The 18043-nt window shown below is 38.5% G+C and overlaps 2 protein-coding genes across 4 annotated transcripts in view; one reads left to right on the top strand and one right to left on the bottom strand.

The window, feature by feature from the left end:
* The window catches only part of flrt1b (fibronectin leucine rich transmembrane protein 1b), a 58955-nt gene extending 53808 nt beyond the window's left edge, over positions 1-5147 (top strand). For both annotated transcript variants that reach the window (XM_038286530.1, XM_038286531.1), the window contains one exon: positions 1889-5147. In XM_038286530.1, coding sequence (XP_038142458.1) covers positions 1904-4093 — 2190 coding nt within the window. In that variant the 5' untranslated portion in view covers positions 1889-1903 and the 3' untranslated portion in view covers positions 4094-5147. The remainder of the gene's footprint in view (positions 1-1888) is intronic.
* Positions 1-18043, bottom strand: part of macrod1 (mono-ADP ribosylhydrolase 1) — a 228923-nt gene that overhangs the window by 186132 nt on the left and 24748 nt on the right. The gene's annotated exons all lie outside the window — the stretch shown is intronic.

Here is an 18043-nt window from a genome sequence, read left to right as displayed (position 1 = left end):
GCACATATTTCAGCCTCAGGCTACCCACATAACAAAGGGTTTATCAGTTAAAATGTAATTTCCACAAATTTTGTTACTGTACATTACTCCAGCTGCACAAACAGAAGTGCTAAAGAAGTTTAATTGGAATTGTAGAAATCATGTAATTAAAATTTGATTAAAGACTTCTTTTGTTTAAAAAATTTAAAATAGTGACCTAAAATATAAAGAGTTATAAAAAATAAAAAAAAATAAAAATCTGAAAATGTCTCGAATTATTTAATAAATGAATGCTGGTTATTCACCTTATTAAGAGGGAAAAGCCAATTTTCCTTAAATCTATCTGGGGGGAAATGTTATCAACAGATTGCCCACCTATGACTGATAAATCCAAACTTTTTATGTATTGGTTTCAAAAGCAAATTCTACTGTTAATGGTTCCAGTAAGTAAAAGTAAAAGCATTTTTTAAATAAACACAGGCAATATGCCTCGGTTAGGGTTGGTCTCACATATACCAAAAACATCTTGATTATCCAAAAAAACATTGAGAATATTCATTCAGGGAGAGGTGGCAAAATAGAGGAAAGGTTTGGAAGGAAAATGTCCAGTTGCAGCTGGAATAAAATTAATTCAGCTTTTCAAACAACAACAAAAAAGCATACAAACAAATTACACTGGTAGACTGTTTCATTTACCCTGAAGAAGATGTAAGGAGACCGTTCTCTGACCAAACTCAGGTTAGCTTTGGTAAAACATTGAGACAAGGATCTGAAGCACATTGGTGACTCAGAAGTTGCTTAACAAAGACACTAAAAATGAATAAGGATTTTTATACCTAATAAGACCAAGCTAAGAAGAAATTTAACACATATAAATAAAGAATAACTAATCAAAACTCAATGTAAGAGACTCAATCAAATTTAACATTTGAAGGATGCCCCTGCCAGATACAACTAATGGTTCAGGTAGCCTGTTTATCTTTGAAACCTAAATGAATAGAGGTCATGGTATTCTTAAATTAAAGGCTATATGATGACCTGAAATATGAAGATGCAACACAAAGTAAAAATATTTTTCCAGAGCTATTTTGATGATTTTCTGGATAAAGGGGAAATTCAAGAAACCTTTTATTGAATAAATTATAGATATTAAACAATAACTGGCTGATGAAAAAAAAAAAAGAATAGTACTTACTGCTTGGTATGTTAATTACCAATATATTGAGTGAGCAACGCACCAAGTGGCTGTGACCTCAAACGGGCACAGGCTGCATCTGACTAAACCTTCAGAAATCTGTAAAATTATATTTCTCTGTTGAGTTATTATGCTCATTTTCTGACAGGGTCAGATCTAGTGCTGTCACAGCAACTTTTATACTTGTTGTTCTCAGATCCATCATTCTGCCGCAGCCAATTAATCTAATCTCCTTCTCCCTGATCTATCCTCCAGTTTATTTTCGTGTCACTCACTCCAGCTCTGTTAACCTCCCAGGAAATAAAGCCCTCTTCACTTATTTTCCCCCATTTCAACTGTCACTGTCCAATTTTCTCCATTTCTGTTGTCTCTTTCCTTTCTCTGATTCTTATAATCTGTATTGCCAGTCTACCCACCCCTCTTTGCACCCACTGCATCTAAATGTCACTTTGTCTTCTGCTTCGTCGCTTTGACCCACATAATACTGGACAGTTTCTCTTCAGGGCATCTGACTATTCTATTCTCAACTCTTTTCAGCTCTTGAGATAAAAGGCTTAACTTTAGCCAGCAGGTGGAAGTTTCAAAATTGGAAATCTCAAAAAGTTCAACTGTCCAGTTTCTTTTTACTTGAATTTAATATGTCAGGTGCCCTTTGGCTTTAGAATGATTGACCTCTTCTTGTATTAATTTAGTTTTTCCCTCTCTTTTGGTTAGGAGCTGTATCCCATCATGGCAGCTGAAAGTCTTGCCGAGCTTCGCGATTGGCTCTTTCTCCTCCTCCTGGTCCTCACCTTATTGGCTGAGGTGTTGGAGCTGGCAGCTGCTGCAATCGCCATGGAAACGGGCGAAGGAGATGAGGGCATTGTTTGTCCCTCCGTGTGCCGATGTGATGAGGGCTTTGTCTACTGCAATGACCGTGGCCTGAGTATAATCCCTCCACTGCCATTAACGGCTGCTATTCTCTACCTGCAGAGCAACAGGCTGAGCAACGCCGGGCTGCCACAGTCATTGGAACGCAGCACTTCTATACGAGTGATCTACCTATATGCCAACCAGTTGGATGAGTTTCCAATACACCTTCCACCATCCTTGACGGAGCTACATTTGCAAGACAATAATATACGAACGTTACCGCGATCAGCTTTGTCAAAATTACCATTACTAGAACGTTTACACTTGGATGATAACTCAATATCAACGGTTAGCATTCAGGATCGAGCTTTTTCAGGGACCCCAAAGCTTCGACTGCTGTTTTTGTCCCGGAATCACCTTTCAAGCATCCCAGCAGGCCTTCCAGCATCCCTGGAAGAGTTGCGACTGGATGATAACAGGATAAGCACCATACCAACGCACGCCTTCCGTGGTCTTTCCTCCCTACGACGTCTGGTGTTGGATGGAAATCTTCTGGCTAACACGCGCATCGCAGATGATACCTTTTCTCGTCTATCCAACCTAACAGAGCTGTCACTAGTCAGGAACGCTCTGCAATCTCCACCAGTCAACCTACCTTCAGCTCACCTGGTACGACTACACTTACAAGATAACGGGATGACCCACATACCAAGGGCAACATTGGAAGGGATGAGGCACTTGCAGAGACTGGACCTGTCAGGAAACAATTTGACCAGTCTGCCTAGAGGAATTTTGAGAGACACAGAGAGCCTGGAGCTGTTGCTTCTACGAGGAAACCCCTGGTACTGTGGTTGCAACCTTCGCTGGCTTCATTCTTGGTTGCATGGTCGTGGGTCGGCAGTGACTGTCAGAGGCCTCATCTGTCAGGGGCCTGAGTCTGTACGAGGCCAGACGCTCAGAGATCTTACATCATTAATGGAGCAGTGCGAAGGACCCCCACCAGCAGGTTCCAGTCCTGGAGAAGTGGTGACCCCAGTCGAGAAAGATGGAGAAGCAGAAGATGATGTTGGGGAGAGTCAAGTTATCCCCCATGAAAGCACTACTACTGCGCCTCTGTTGGTCTCTACACAAGGTTCTCTCTTCATTCTGCGACCTAAGCGACCTGGCCTAATTATGCCCTTGCCTCCAGGGAAAGGTGGACAAGTATCTGGAGAGGCCTTAGAATTGACTGTGAAACCTCTCTCTTCAGACAGTGTCCTTGTGAGTTGGCTGTACCCACAGCCGGCACCCTCCTTTCGTTTGTCATGGCTAAGAATGGGAAGCAGTGCAGCTCTTGGCTCAATGACGGAGACTTTGGTTCCAGGAGAGAGGAGGCAGTATGTCCTTACCCAGCTAACTCCACGTTCACGTTACCTTATCTGCCTTGTGCCACTACGACAGGAGGCCTCATTTGGTGGATCCAGCATGGGTTCATCGCGAGGTGGAAGCTTGGACACAGACAGTAAAGACTCAGCTTCAGCCTGTGCTCAGATAGAGACTGGAGATGCCAGCTCTGGAGTGGAGGGTACAGACAAAGACGGACAGGACACTGAGCTAACAGCTTTGCCATTAGCTGGAATTATAGGGGGTGCCACAGCATTGGTGAGCTTGCTCTTAATCTTTGCCATCTTCTGCTGGTATGGACAGAGGTCGGGTTACATGTCTGGGGACTCAGGAACATACAGCAGAGGACGGGGTGGGAAAAATTATGATGATTATGTAGAGTCAGGCACCAAGAAAGACACTTCTATCCTAGAGATCAGAGCCCCACCTGCAGGGTTTCAGATGACAGCTATGGCCCATCAGTCCCTGCAACCTAAGTTAGAGGATGTTACATACATCCACACAATTTTTCCTTCCTCCTCCTCCTCTTCCTCCCAAGCTAATGGGACCTATAGAAGCAACCATGGAACTGGCAGTCTCAATGGAACCATACTAAGTCAAGCCAGCCACCATCATGTCACTTATGGTACCAACCGTGGTTACAGAGAGGGTGGCATCCCTGACATAGATTATGCTTACACGTGATGATGCAGGGCACACTGCCTGAGCTACCAGAGCCCTGTTAGCTGGTGGCATTTTGCCCTTGGTTTCCAAAGTACCCTCTGTGCCTCTGATGGTTTGATTCCGATTGGTTTGCTTAGTAGATGACAATGACGGGACAATGTTAATGAGCGGCAGAAGCAAGAGTCCCATTAGACAGTAGGCTCTTCTCTCAGCACTGCTTATTGTTATAAATTGTTATGTTTTCTCTTTTGGATATCTCAATGTCTTTTAAACCTACTGCTCTTCTCAGCTCATAACAATACATGGTAACTTATTTGAGGTTGATATATTAGGCTTAGCCGATTTAGCAGGATATATATTTATAATATGAGGAAAAGGCACTTGATGTGAATAGAGATAGCACTCATATCTTTTCCAACTGTAAACTCTGTGCTGTAAAGATAAAATGGATGAGAGAAAGGAGAAATCAATGGTTGTTAGAATTCACAGATGACAATGCATCATGGCTGACATGAAAAGATGTGTTCCTAGCTCCCTTCTTTCCGATGGTTTACTCCCTCCCTTTTTAATTTTTCCATCTTTCCGCCTGTTTTTTTAGTTTTTTTTTTTTTTCATTTCCTTTTGGAGCAGAAGCTCCTCTCCTTTTATTCCTATCGTATCTTTTGTGGTGCTGTGAGCAGAGGACGACTTTGTTCTCGCCAAGGGAGCTGACAGCGGTGACAACAGCGCTGACAAAGATGGGAGACACAAACCACAGCATGGGTAGACTAATGAGTGGGAAAGATAGAGGGAATGTGTGTGTTTGTGTGTGTGTTTGTGTGTGTGTGTGGGTGGGGGGGGGGGGGGTGATAGATAGATGGGTGGATGGAGAAAAGATAAAAAATGAGGAGGGGGGAAAGAGAAAGGGGTGTTGTTTGAGAGGGATGCAGTATCTCAGAGAGGTGGTTTGCTTATGGCAGAGAGCGAGGAAGGAGAAGACACAGGAGTTAAGTTAAAAGGGGCATGTGGCCAATGAAGCAGCAGGAGGCAAAAAAAGGACAAAAAGAAAAGGAGATCGAGGAGGGATGACAACTGAAATAATTCTTCATCTTAAAAAACTGATAAATTTGGCCCTCAGCGTGTCCCCTGCTTCCAGTGAATATGAGTGATAAAAGACTGCATGATTCTGTCAAAAAAAACCTGACTGAACTGTGTTTGATTTATATAGCTAAGTCTATTTCAAAATATAAAAGTACACAAGCAAGAAAGAAACAAAATGTAAAATAATACCCAAGCAATCAAGGCAAATGGAAAAAAAGGAGAACAGCATGAACCCAGTTTTTAATTTGTCTTGGTCTCTTTATTGAATTATTTCTTCCAACAGTCATGAAAGAAACTAGTCATGCATCTTATAATAGCACCTCATTTATCTCCAACAGAAAAGCCAAACTTTTTTTTTTATCTGTAAATAAATTGGAGCAGCATATTATTTCGGTGGAGGACATTATATTGTCTGAATTCTTTTGGGTTTATTTACAATGGTTTAGGAAAAATTAATTGTGGGGAGACATGTAAACAGAAAAAAATACACATTAAACCAAATGTGATTTTGCAATTTGATATTCATGTTTTTATATAGTCTGGTTACACATAAAACCACAGTATTTTTTAATTAACATGTAATGGGTCAACAGTTAATTATAATAAAGTACCCCTTCTATAATTACCAAGTTTTTAAAATTATGTCAAAAAAGCAGAGTTAGACTTTTTTACTTTGTTGGGTTTGACAAAAAGAAAGGAGCAACGAAAAGTAAACCTATTATTACTGCATGTTTGAATAAAAAATATTCAAAATTAATATTAAACACAAAGTCCTCATGAAGTCAGAATTAAAAGAGGAAAAAAACAATCCAATATGGCTGTCATGTGGGGGTAACAGCTTTATTGAGGCTATTTGCATCTCATTAAATCTTTCATACAAAAATACAGACATGTAAAACCTCTTCTGAGCCTAATCTATTAGGGTTTGAGTCAATCAAATGCCTTCATATTTAAAAGCAAATACTGCTTAAAGTATTTAGTTTAGTCACAGACAACAACAACTGATAAATAGTAGTTTTCTAACTTGCAGCTAAAATCAGAATTACTTTGGGATTTAAGGTAATCTTGAGACCCAGGCTAAGACTTAGATGAAGTGCGGCAGAAGAATCCACCATTAATTGTTCTCGGCTTAAAAAGAAAATCCTAGATGTAAATATCTATTTTCCAGCTATATCAATTACCTTAAACAAAAATTCTAATGGACTTTTTGAGCTTCAATTCAAATGAAATCAATTCTATGAGTTCCTCTTAAAGCTGTCAAATGTTCACCAATGGAGATTTCCAGTTTGAGATCCAAGGATCTGCAGTAGTAAATTATACAATGCTTAAATGTTTCACCAGAACTCTGTCATGTTACCCAAGATAGAGTCTTCATGGGCACAGTATATAAAGCTATAGATTTATGCCCTGGAATAAAACGTTTTTATTGAAAACACAATGTTCTGTTTAGCTTCTAAGATGTGATCTTGGCCCTTTTAGCCTTTTAGTGAAAAGAAACTAGTGAAAAGAATTTACCAGTAACTTCAGGAGAGGTTTTGAACCACAAATTCACATACACTGTGTCAATGGACTTGGATTTCAGATCGTGGAAAATGCCTGCAAAATAGGTGTTGTACCTTAGTGCATCTGCAAGGTGTAACTTGAATTTGTTTTGTTTTTTGCTTTGGAGTAACTTTAAGCCCATGTAATTTCATGTAAGTCATGTTTGACCAGATGAATATGGGCTTTCAGAGCTCTAGAAAGCATGCCTAGGTTGAAGATATGCAGAGGTCCATAATTCTCCTCCTGATATCTTAAGAGGTTTGTTTTAATTGATACAGTGTATTTGAGGTATTCCCTTTAAATAGCGTCACAGGTCTGCCCCACATCTAACCCGAATATAGGGAATTTATCATTTAGATGTGTACAAAGACATTGCCAGGTTTTTACAAACTGCCGTTATAATCTTGGTGTATCAAAACTTAGGCCTTCAAAAGTAATCATTAGTGTCTAATTAGTTTGGCTTTTAATGAAACCAATACTTTTGGCCATTCTTACAGATGATGAACAGGAAATAATAAAAAAAAAATGTGTCCTTGTTTACAGTAAAAGCCCTGTTTCCCCCGAAGACATCCCAATGTCCTCCCGCATTTTGGACCAATCGATAAATCAGCCGAGATCACGCTCCATTAAATCGAGGCCTCAACAAACTCCAGAACTGGAGCCCTTTCAACTTGTCTTCTTTAAATCGTTAGCACTGAAATCTTCATTTGAGCTAAATTATTCAAGGTAAGCTGATAAATTGTTGACAGTATATTCTGTTGACTCAGGCTTTTCAGTTTTACGGCCTTAGCTCAGCAGAGAAACACAGGACCTGTTAATAGCCCGACCGCTTCACTGTGCAGCTCAACAGAACGGCTCTCTGACCGCCTCTCACTGACCCCGCCAACACACCCAACTGCAGGAGGAACTTTGATGGAAAATCCTTTCTTTAATACAACCAGATGTTCCGATGATGGAGAAAGGGGGATGTAGAGGGGACATTTAGATAGAGCATTTAAGCAATGAGGCCCTTTCCCTCTTTCTTTGGTTGTACTCAGCTGATTTTCCTTCCTGTGTTACTGTGTGCCGATGATAACGGAGGAGCTCTGCTGTGGTTCTTTTTTTGTTGTTTTTTTTAGTTTCTCTACTCTTGTATTTGTTTTTTTTTTTTTTTTTTGTACTATCAGTTTTAAAAGAGCAGTAAAGCTACCACTTATTCTTTCTAGAAAATCTTTCCTTTAAAAATCTCCTCAGATGTGATACTGAAAAGACTCTTATGTATAGACAAATCAGAGTACAAAATGCTGTTTCATTTATTGGTCTGTCCTCTTTTTTTCTACACGGATGAATAAAGACTTGTGAGAGGAAAAGCAGCTTCATGTGTTTTCTTTGTGTGCGTTTGTGTTAATCAAACCAGAATAATGCTTCAATGCCGACTTAAAAACACGCAAAAAAGAAAGGAAAAAAAAAATCAATGTGAGATTATTAATATGATTTACGACGGGACAGCGTGGACCTTGTTAAATCACACAGACTGGATGAATGCCTCAGCTGCTTTGTGATTCAATTTGGGGGAATCAGGCAGCCCAGAGCAGAGGCACGCGCTCATTTAGCGGGAAGTTTGCTCGCATGTTGCATGTTTTAAAGAAGTGAGCTCTGCTCTATGTTCGGGTGAAGACATGTCTGCTCATTCTAAGTGAGTGCTAACGCTTGTGTAAGCATGGATCAATATAACGAAGGCAAGAGTGTATAAGTGTCCATCTCGGAGTTACTGCTTGTGATGGGCGTTTGTGAAGAAAAAAAAAAACGCTGCGTGGAGAAAGAGACGGATGGATTCATAAGACAGATTGAACGATGAGTAATTATAGTAAGCTTGTCATTTTTAGCCCACTGTAAATCTCTTTGCTTAGAACAACAGAAGCATGAGATCTCATCAGTCACTAGGCAGGCCTTTTATAATTTTACCGTTAAAACCCATTATGATGTAAGGCCCTCCAGCTTCATTAATCTAACGTACTTTTAGGACTAAAGCTGAAACAAATGGGATCTAAGGGGGATTATTTCATTAAGTTACATCTCCTAACTGTTTTCTTCAAATAATTAATCGAAGTGAAAGATTTATGATGAATCACAAGAATAAGTGTTTCACTGTTTTCCGTTTAAATCCTTTTCTTCTCTGTGTGTCGCCTCTGCTTTGGACAAATTGGGCCACAGATGTGCAGGAGAACAGTTTTAACTTTGCCTTTTTCTGCACCACTGTGTTGTGAAGGGTGATTTAAAGCTGCACCGTAAAAGCTAAAGGAACCCTCCGGTGTTTGCATGCATTAACGGCCCATTTAGTTAAAGGTCAATTTATTCCCTCTAAACGCGCTTGTTTCAGAATGGTCAAACAAATTCCTGATACGAGTATTTTTTCAGGGTTGGTTTGAATGCAAATCTTTTCCGCAGATTGCAGGTATCCCCCAGACAAACCTGCAGCATTGATCTAACATTTAAATTATCCTTCAGACTTTCAATTACAATGGTATGGTCATTTAAGGAGCACATTAAATAAAAGAAAACTGCTTAAAAAAAGAAGTGTAAACAAATAAAGGGACATGATTTTTCTAAAACAAGTTTTCTGTTTCCTCTGGTCAATATTTCATGCATTTTAAGATAGTCTCTGAATATTCCACATTTCCTGAAACAACACATTGCTGAAGCTGCCATCTGATTCAGGAGTGGGGGGAATACTATCTCACTAGAATATAATTTAAACAATTTTAACTTTCTATAATTGTATGTAAAAAGGTCATCTGATAAAAGTTTTCTTTCTATAATTGTATGTAAAAAGGTCATCTGATAAAAGTTTTCTTTTTGTTTATGCAAAAAAAAATTTATTTCGTCCATTTTTTTTCTGGCAATGCTGATTAATATGTTTTGCATTTCATAAAAAACTTTAAATTGTATTTCTAACAAGATTACAACCCTACATAGGACCAATGGATGAAGATTTTTGATGAAAAATGCCATCTTCTGACACACAGTCATGGAGCAGGACAGTTTTCCAACAGATGGAGCCAGACACTCGTGACAATGATGCAAAGCCAAAAAAAAGGTCATTGCTTAAGAAACTGACTTCAGAGTGCTTCATCCAAGCATACTTATGGAACGTTTGTGTGGCAGAGAGCAGGGAGCAGGGATAACCTCAGCCTCGAGAGCATTTGCTTAAGGATGATCTAATTATTATTATTATTTTTTAGATTGCATGCATTGATTTATCTGGAAATCCAAAACTCCGATTCTGTGGGAAGAAAAGAGATAAACCCAATTCAGATGCTTTAAGTCCACAGTGAAGTTTCCCCATCAGTGTTAGACTGGAGAGCCACAGTATCGGTAGTTTTATCAGGTCTAAAGTCAACATAACGCCCTATCAGAAACATTTAAAAAACTTCATGCATCACTTTGCTGTTAGGCTTTATGGACATGCTGATTTCCAATAGGACATGTTACCTGCCCATGCTGCCAATAAACTCACCTGACCTCAACTCCATCAGAAGCTAGAGAAGATTGTCAAGTAGAAGATGAGAGAAACCAAATGAATACAGAGAAGCTGTGGGTCCCTCTCAAAGCAAACTAGGATTCCTTAAGACCTCAGAAGAAAATCAGGCTGTTACACTGATAAAACAATTAATGCACAAGAAGTCCCAACTTCTTTATAGAGGATCAGATCTATAATAATTTAAGAACACAGTACCTATTAAAGTCTGGAAAGATAATTCCAAACTTTTGTCCAGACCTGGATGATGATGGCTTTCTGTTCCATTACTATACATGGCTGCAGTATGTAGAAACCATCTTAAAGCAGCTCTCCGCTCTCTGGCTGCTGCTGAATAATTTCAACACAGCCCTAAAAATGTAATTCGCAGAATGATGATTTATATTCTTATGCCAAAAGACTCTTACTTGCTTGCGGTCACCATGGCCTCACAGTGCAAACAGCATGTCTGTCAAATTATCATTTTTTTCTATTATTATTTGGCTGAAACATTTTTGCTTTGTGTTCATTCTGCCTCTTACTTTTTTTCTTTTTACTTTTCACATCAACATCACGCCGTTTTCCTCCGACTGCATTTCCAACTGACAAAACAGACGCATGCATCATAAAATGATCCATTGTTTGTTATTGCTGTGTTTTTGCTCTAAACTGACAGGAGAAAAGGGGGGATTTTAAAGGACCGTGAACAAGAAGGATAACCAGAACCTGACAGGTTTCTTTTCACAGAAACACACAGAGGAAAACCAGGGACACTCCTCAGAGGGATGCAGTGAGATAACGGAAGCGACAGCAAAAAAAACCTGAAGCTGGTGTGGCCTGCTGTAGCTATGGGTGGAGCGGACATGAGCGAAGTAAACAAGGCAGAGAGCAAACCAAGACGGCCTCTGGGGCGTTATAACAACGCAAACTGTATAAATCAGGCTGCCTATCAGAGAGAGAGACACTTTAGTGTCCCTGTAAAAAGCTCTGTTTAAAAAGGATGACAGAAACATCTCAGAGAAACTGTTCCAGCGTAACAACTTCGTCCTTTTACAGCAGCGTTTCTCTACTCGCTTCCATCTGCTTAGTCTTCAGACAGTTCATGCTGCATATTTTCTAACCTTACCAGAAGGCAAAAGAGAAGAAGATACGGAGGATATTAAAGACATTAACAACCTTAAGTGTTCTCTGAGCTGCTTTCCTCATTATCACCCCGGCAGTGAATGAGTATAATGGTCTTTCTTTGCTCTGTAGTTTAGGGTAAACCCTTGGATATTCAAACCCATCTCCACACCACATGAGTAATCCAGAAGGATAGCTCCTCTAAAGCTCCCAGTCATCTTTGAAGTTTGCCCGTCTCTCCTACGGGACCACCGAAACACCTCAGCAAGTCTCCTTCAAGGGAACATTTATTATCCTCTAAAGTAATGACTCTCAGCCTTTGCTTTGGCAGAAGCAGATAGTTCTTAGCCTACAAAATAAATAAATAAATTCCTAGAGTATGGTGAATTATTCATAGCCTTAAAATGGCCACACAGTGACATTAGAGCAGAGCAGCTCCGACACAAACTCTGAGCACTCAGTGCCACTTGCTGAACTTCACTGCAAAACAGAAACTGGGAACCAGGGAAGTGTTGTTAATTAGGGGGCAAAGATGCTTTAACTTGGACCTTTTTGTCAACATTTAGCTGCAGGCCATAAAAAAAGATCTTTTAAGTTGAAGTGATGATTGGATTAGCTATTCTGTTTCATTAAAACTTTGATTTTGTTTTCTTTACCAGTGTGAGACAACAGGGGGGGGAAATGAAGACTTTAATTTGGACTAAGTCACCACCCTGCTCCTCATTTTCCTTTTTTAAATACCTAAAACTTTATATTTAGTAAGTATATGTGCATATATCAGTTGGGGTATAAAAAAAAGAAGTTGCAACATTCCAGTACCAGTTTAGACAAGTTGAAATTATTTATCCCTTATTCCTCTTTCAGCAAATTATGGCCACAAGAGACCATTTTAAGCAAATGTAGTAACTGGGTAAAAACATTTAAGCCAGAAGAAAAAGCAAGCACACTCTGCAGCAGCTTCTTAAAACCCAAACCAGCCTGTAACCCAGAGGCAGATGGGTGGAGTAAAGCACTCCAGGCGGCCCCTCCAACATCAGACTATTACTGTGTCAGCCAGATGTCCAAATATATCAATTATTCAAATTAGAGAGCAACAATGAATTTGGAGATGTCAAGAATTTTTTCACTACATTTTTCCTAAAGCTTTCATTTAAGAGTGATGTACCATAAAGCAGCAGAGCAAGATACCAACCGCTGCTTTTAGGCACAGGTGGGTAGTATCTAGTTACATTTACCTGCTCTAGAGATTGGTTTTATAAGTTCTTGCCGAAAGATCTCTCTCAAAAAAACTGTTCTGTTATTTCTTAATAATGTTGTTTTGTTGTATTTGGTTTTAGAGGATAGGTCTTTATCAGATCACATGCATTTATACATTAAATCGGATTTTACAATCCAAAAATTACTTTGGACTTGTGTAGCCATTTTACCAAATAATGTTTGACTCTTACTTGAGGAAAGATTTGGGGAACTCTATCCACGGCTGCTTATAGACTACCTAACACACACACCTTATCGCATGTTGTGTCCCACAATCATAGTGGGAACTTTCCATCTCATTCCCCCCTAATTAATTTCTATGGCCTGACCCTGACCTTAACCATTAACAATACAGGCCTAACCCTAAACCTAACCTAAACTCAATTAATACCTTAGTCTTTAACCTTACCCCTACCCCAAAAAGAGAACACTGACCAGTCATTTGTGCCACAATTACCAATAAGTCCCCAAAATAAAGCATATTCCTGGGAAATTGTCCCCACCAGGTAACAAAAACCTGATCACCTCGACCCCTATAGGACTGAGATCTAGGCTTTGTTACGGCCACTCCAAAAGACAGACTTGGTTGTCATTAAGCTGACTTGGTGGTTAATTTGGTTGGATCAACAGACTCAGCACAGCTTTATTTATCATTTGCACTGGGTACATTTATAATTTTTCAGAAGCGTTTGACAAATTATGTTCACAAAAACAAATACAAGAGATAAGAAAAAAGAAACCTCAACAAAAAGGTAAATATATTAACAAGAAATGACTCAAATAGTATAGCAACTGGGGGCAGTAAACAAACTGCGAGCAAGCAATAAATTACATAACATTACTGCAATTAGTTTGCTTAAAAATACTGCCCTTCATGACGGAAAGTCCCGTGGGGTAGTGAACATATGGATATTTAACGGCGTCCCTGGTTAATGTCAGCATGAAGCTCATGTAAAAATGCTCTCTGTTGTTCCAGATTAGGTTTCCCTAATCTGGAACAACATCTCCCTCCATCTGAAACATGTTCTGGATCGTTTTTGTTCAAGCTTTGACTTCCCAGCTTTATTCTCTTGATGTTGCATTAATATTTTAACATTATGTTCTTTTAATGATTCTTTTTGGTGGAGTACACAGTCCTGGCAGTAGAGAAAGAAAAAAACAACCACAAGATGATGCTTCCACCCCTGTGCTAGTGGGGTGATGCTCTCAGGGCTGTAAGCCTCCCCTCTTTTGTTTAAATGTAGTCAATTTTAATTACGAAATCTTAAGTATACCCGTTTCTATGTATCTGACTGCATTTGTAAACTTTTTGTTTTCTATTGCTTTTAGAATAATGGCTTCTTCCTCACAAGTGGACTCTATATGTCGGTGCAGAACTCATTTAACTTGGGACCATAAGTCTCTTCAATTAATTCAATTCAATTCAAGTTTATTTCTATAGCGCCAATTCACAACACACGTCATCTCAAGGCACTTTACAGTTCACCAGATCATACAGTCAAATTGATTCTAAGTTTGATTGCATCGACTCATTGACTCGAATGCAATCCCACACACCAAGCATGCTTGTAGCGACAGTAGAGAGGAAAAACTCCCTTTTAACAGGAAGAAACCTCCAGCAGAACCAGGCTCAGTGTGAGCGGCCATCTCCCGAGGCCGACTGAGGTTCAAAGAGGCAGAAGCAGAGATACAAAAAGCAGCTGTAAAAGGCGGCTCCGTCCAGGAAACACATAGCAAAGCAGATGAGCTCCAAGCCAACTCCCATGTCAGAGGATGAAGAGGGCACATCCAGCCAGTCAGTCAGAGAAACAGGACTACACTGGACAATCAACAATAATCTTCACAGGGTCTCTGACTTCTATGGAGGCTATGCACATTTCTGTAACATGTCCATTTTGGAGGACCAAACCTGACTCCATCTGAAGAGTATGAAGATGTTCATACTTTTATACATACTTTTATGAGTACCTTTGACACGTTTTCTATCAAATCCCCAAAAAACGAAAGAAAAGCATATTGAAAAACTTGGCATTATTTTGCCTTCAATTGTGATAAAGATTTAATAGATGAAAGTTTTTATCAAAACTTTGCATTTTTCTTTGTTACATTTGAGTCTAAAAACCAGAAGGTACGGCGCAGAGAAAACCTAAATGAAAAAGGAAAGCTATGAAAACAAACGCTCCTACACGTACAAAAATGTGCAGCGTTTTTAGTAAAATAATGTCAGGTTTGAAACACTGAAGCCAGCGATAAAATGGGTAAGGCAAGATGTTGAACTTTGCCTGCAAACCACTGAACACATGAATTATCAAGTCATTGCTTTTTCTGATGTTGTGGCGCATAGTTTAAATAATAATATGATGCAATGGCACATAAATGGGAATGTTTCTGTATGATCAGAAGTAGGACCATTTTTTTCATATGTTATTTAGGTTCAGATTTAAAAAGGAGCAGTGATGATGGGATTGCTCCTGTTATCATGGAAGAAACAGGTGCTGTTACAGTGTGTGAACAGATAAGAAGCTCCAAATGCTTTCTATACCCAAGACACATAAGTGACTGGTTATAATTTATAGCATCAAAAATGAATATTAAAAACAAAAACCCACAAGTTAAATGGAATATAATGAAATCTAAAACAAATCAGAATATTTAGCCCATTAAATAAATTAACAATTTAAGTTTAAATGTGCTGAAATGTTAAATGTTGCTATTTCTTATGTGATGCAGGTCCAGGAGAGTCTAGAGAAACTGGAGCTGGTGTTAAATTTTACTATTTTCAGTTATCTTATTTCACTTTGAAGGTTTGGTTATCTGTAAACACTTACTTGATCAAAATGTTGATACAGATATTGTTGAAAAAGATTTGTTATAAAAAATATTGTTGGGAATTTCCACTCATTTCTAAATTGTGCTCCTCTTCAACCATATTTCTTAACAGCTGCTCATTTGTGTGACATTAATTGAAACAGCATATTGTCAGTTTTATTTTTCAACACATGCAGTAAAAACATAGCAGGCCCGACTCCATCAGAGCCCTTTAGTTTCTAAGAAACTCATAAGGCCACACAGTCGTCACCAAGGCTTTTTCAGGTTGATTAAATACAAGAAAAAATAAAATAAAGATAAGTAGATTTCAGTTTTGGGAAAAGTAATAAGAAAATCTATGTCATTATGAAATCATTTAATAGGAACCATTCAGGTGATCCTTGCTGTTAGGCTAAAACAGGAAACGTTTAGACTGTTTTCAAGTCAGACATGACGTGTGTACATTTTGGTTTGAGCTGTAAAACTAGTACTACCCTCTGGCCATTAGAAACAGCTGCTACATGATTTAGAAAAGCTGCAGTGTAATACTGCTAATCTAGATTTATTCTAATCCATCCAGTCACTCAGATGTCTTCGTGTTCCCATAATGACCTTTTTTTTTTTCTTCGCTCATAAAATATTTTTTTTCGAAAATAGTGAGGTCAAGTGCTGGCAGGGATTTCCTAAAAATCTCCAGCTTACATTTCTTATAAGAAGTTTAAGTGGATTTGGAGGTCTGCTTCATCGACGTCCTGCTCCAGGATCCAGAAACCTGCAGTCAGATGATGCTTAGGGGGATTCATTTTTTTGATTGACAGGTGTAAGGTCTATTTTTTGAGTACTAGTGTCATTAATGCATGTTGATGTGGTGAAAGAATATCTAAAACATCACTTTATAACAAACAAGCTAAAATGATTCTTAAAATTTGGTTTTAGGTTCCTAAAAGTAAAAACCATACATTTGTTTTTGCACTAGGCTCTGCTCCTCCAAACTAACAGATCTTCCCATCAGTCAGTCCAGCTCTGAGGGCCGGACAATAGCGACAACAGGATTTAAGTAGATAACAAGCTCCTATAAATAGCCTCGTCATTTCCTAAGCTCTGATAATGCAGAAAACTCAACAGTGCGCAGATCAGGCAACATTTCACAATAATGTCTGATAGATCGCAATTACAGGATGGTAATTGTGTACATTGTGCGCTGTGTGTACTCTCTGTACCCTCTGTATGTGCGTGTATGCAATTATGTGACAAAAGCATCATCTGTGATGAGGACATGCAAGTACACAAAGAGACTCACTTGTCTCGTCTTTGCGAGCAGAGGAAAAAAAAAAAAAGAGCAGACAAGGACTCAGGTTTTCTTTAAAGCCTATTTTAGAAGGAAGAGTTAAAGAGCCCCTGGACTTAATTCACTAAGCCATTACTAAAAAGATGAGAGAGAATGAAGGCTTAATGTAAGACTGCATTATACTTTATTATTTAAATATAACACCGTCTACAATGAGGATAATCTTCCTGAAATGTGTTTTTCATTTCCATGTCAAATTTGTTTCTAATCCTGACCTGGATGTCTTAGTTTTAGTCAAAATTATTTGCACAGTTCATTTAATTAATGATGAATTCAAATCAGTAAAGTCTAAATGGAGGGAAACAAACACAGAGACAGAGGAGAGGATAGCGGTGAAGCTGCAGTGGACGAGGAGAGAATTCAACGAATGAATAAACCAACACATCTTCATGCATCTGTGGCCTTTAAATAAAGTTAGCTCCCAAACTCCGAAAGGCATCTAAATGTGATTGATTTTGAGCTTCTTTTGTGTTGAAAACACAGCATGACCTGACAGCAGTTTTCTACATCTCTGATCTACTTTATTGACTGACTCTATTTTACCTCTTCCGATCAATGAGCTCCAGCTGCTCCGTGGTCACAGTCAAAGTTTACATCAACCCTTTAAAAATCCATATAAGTAGACTTTTAGGGTTATTTCTGGCCATCAGGTTTCTTTTTCATTTCTTAACGGCGAGAGGACGCAGTCGTCTAATTGGTTCACTTGAAGCAGAGTGTTAATTCAATATTTACAGTATTATATTGATACATTTATTTGTTAATATTTACAACATACTCGGGAAATGCAAAAAATACTTTTAACTTTACTGATGTGACAAATTTCATGTCGACTTTTATATTAATTACCATATACTACAGTATATTGATTTTTTAATACCCCTGCCTTGGAGAGTAAATTAAATCAAGTATTGAAATCCTTCTTACTACATTACTTAGTTAATCATTGCGTTATGTGACTTCATCCTAGATAGGCAATAATAAATGTGAATAAAATGTGACTTGTTTTTTTCTTTTAATCACACAAAGAGTTTCGGATTGTTTTATTTTACCCTCGGGACTGTTTAATAAACTAACATCTTTCCAACGTCGTTCTTCTGAATCTGGAACTTTAATTCTATGTTCCTTTCTAATTATAATTGCTTTTTTATTATTATTGCTTGTTTTATAAAAACTGTTTGGTCTTTTTTTATGCCAATGAGTAAGCTGATGTTTTGTTGTGCCTTTTTGTGTATTAGTCTATTTTTCTCTTTTTAAATATGGTTGTAATAATCTTTAATTAAATAACTAATAGTTTTTTATGAGAATAGTGGGCAGTTAT

This window comes from Cyprinodon tularosa, unplaced genomic scaffold (assembly GCF_016077235.1).
Source record: "Cyprinodon tularosa strain WSP-4 unplaced genomic scaffold, ASM1607723v1 ctg228, whole genome shotgun sequence".
In the NCBI taxonomy this organism is placed as follows: domain Eukaryota; kingdom Metazoa; phylum Chordata; class Actinopteri; order Cyprinodontiformes; family Cyprinodontidae; genus Cyprinodon; species Cyprinodon tularosa.
This window is presented reverse-complemented; position numbering and strand designations above follow the sequence as displayed.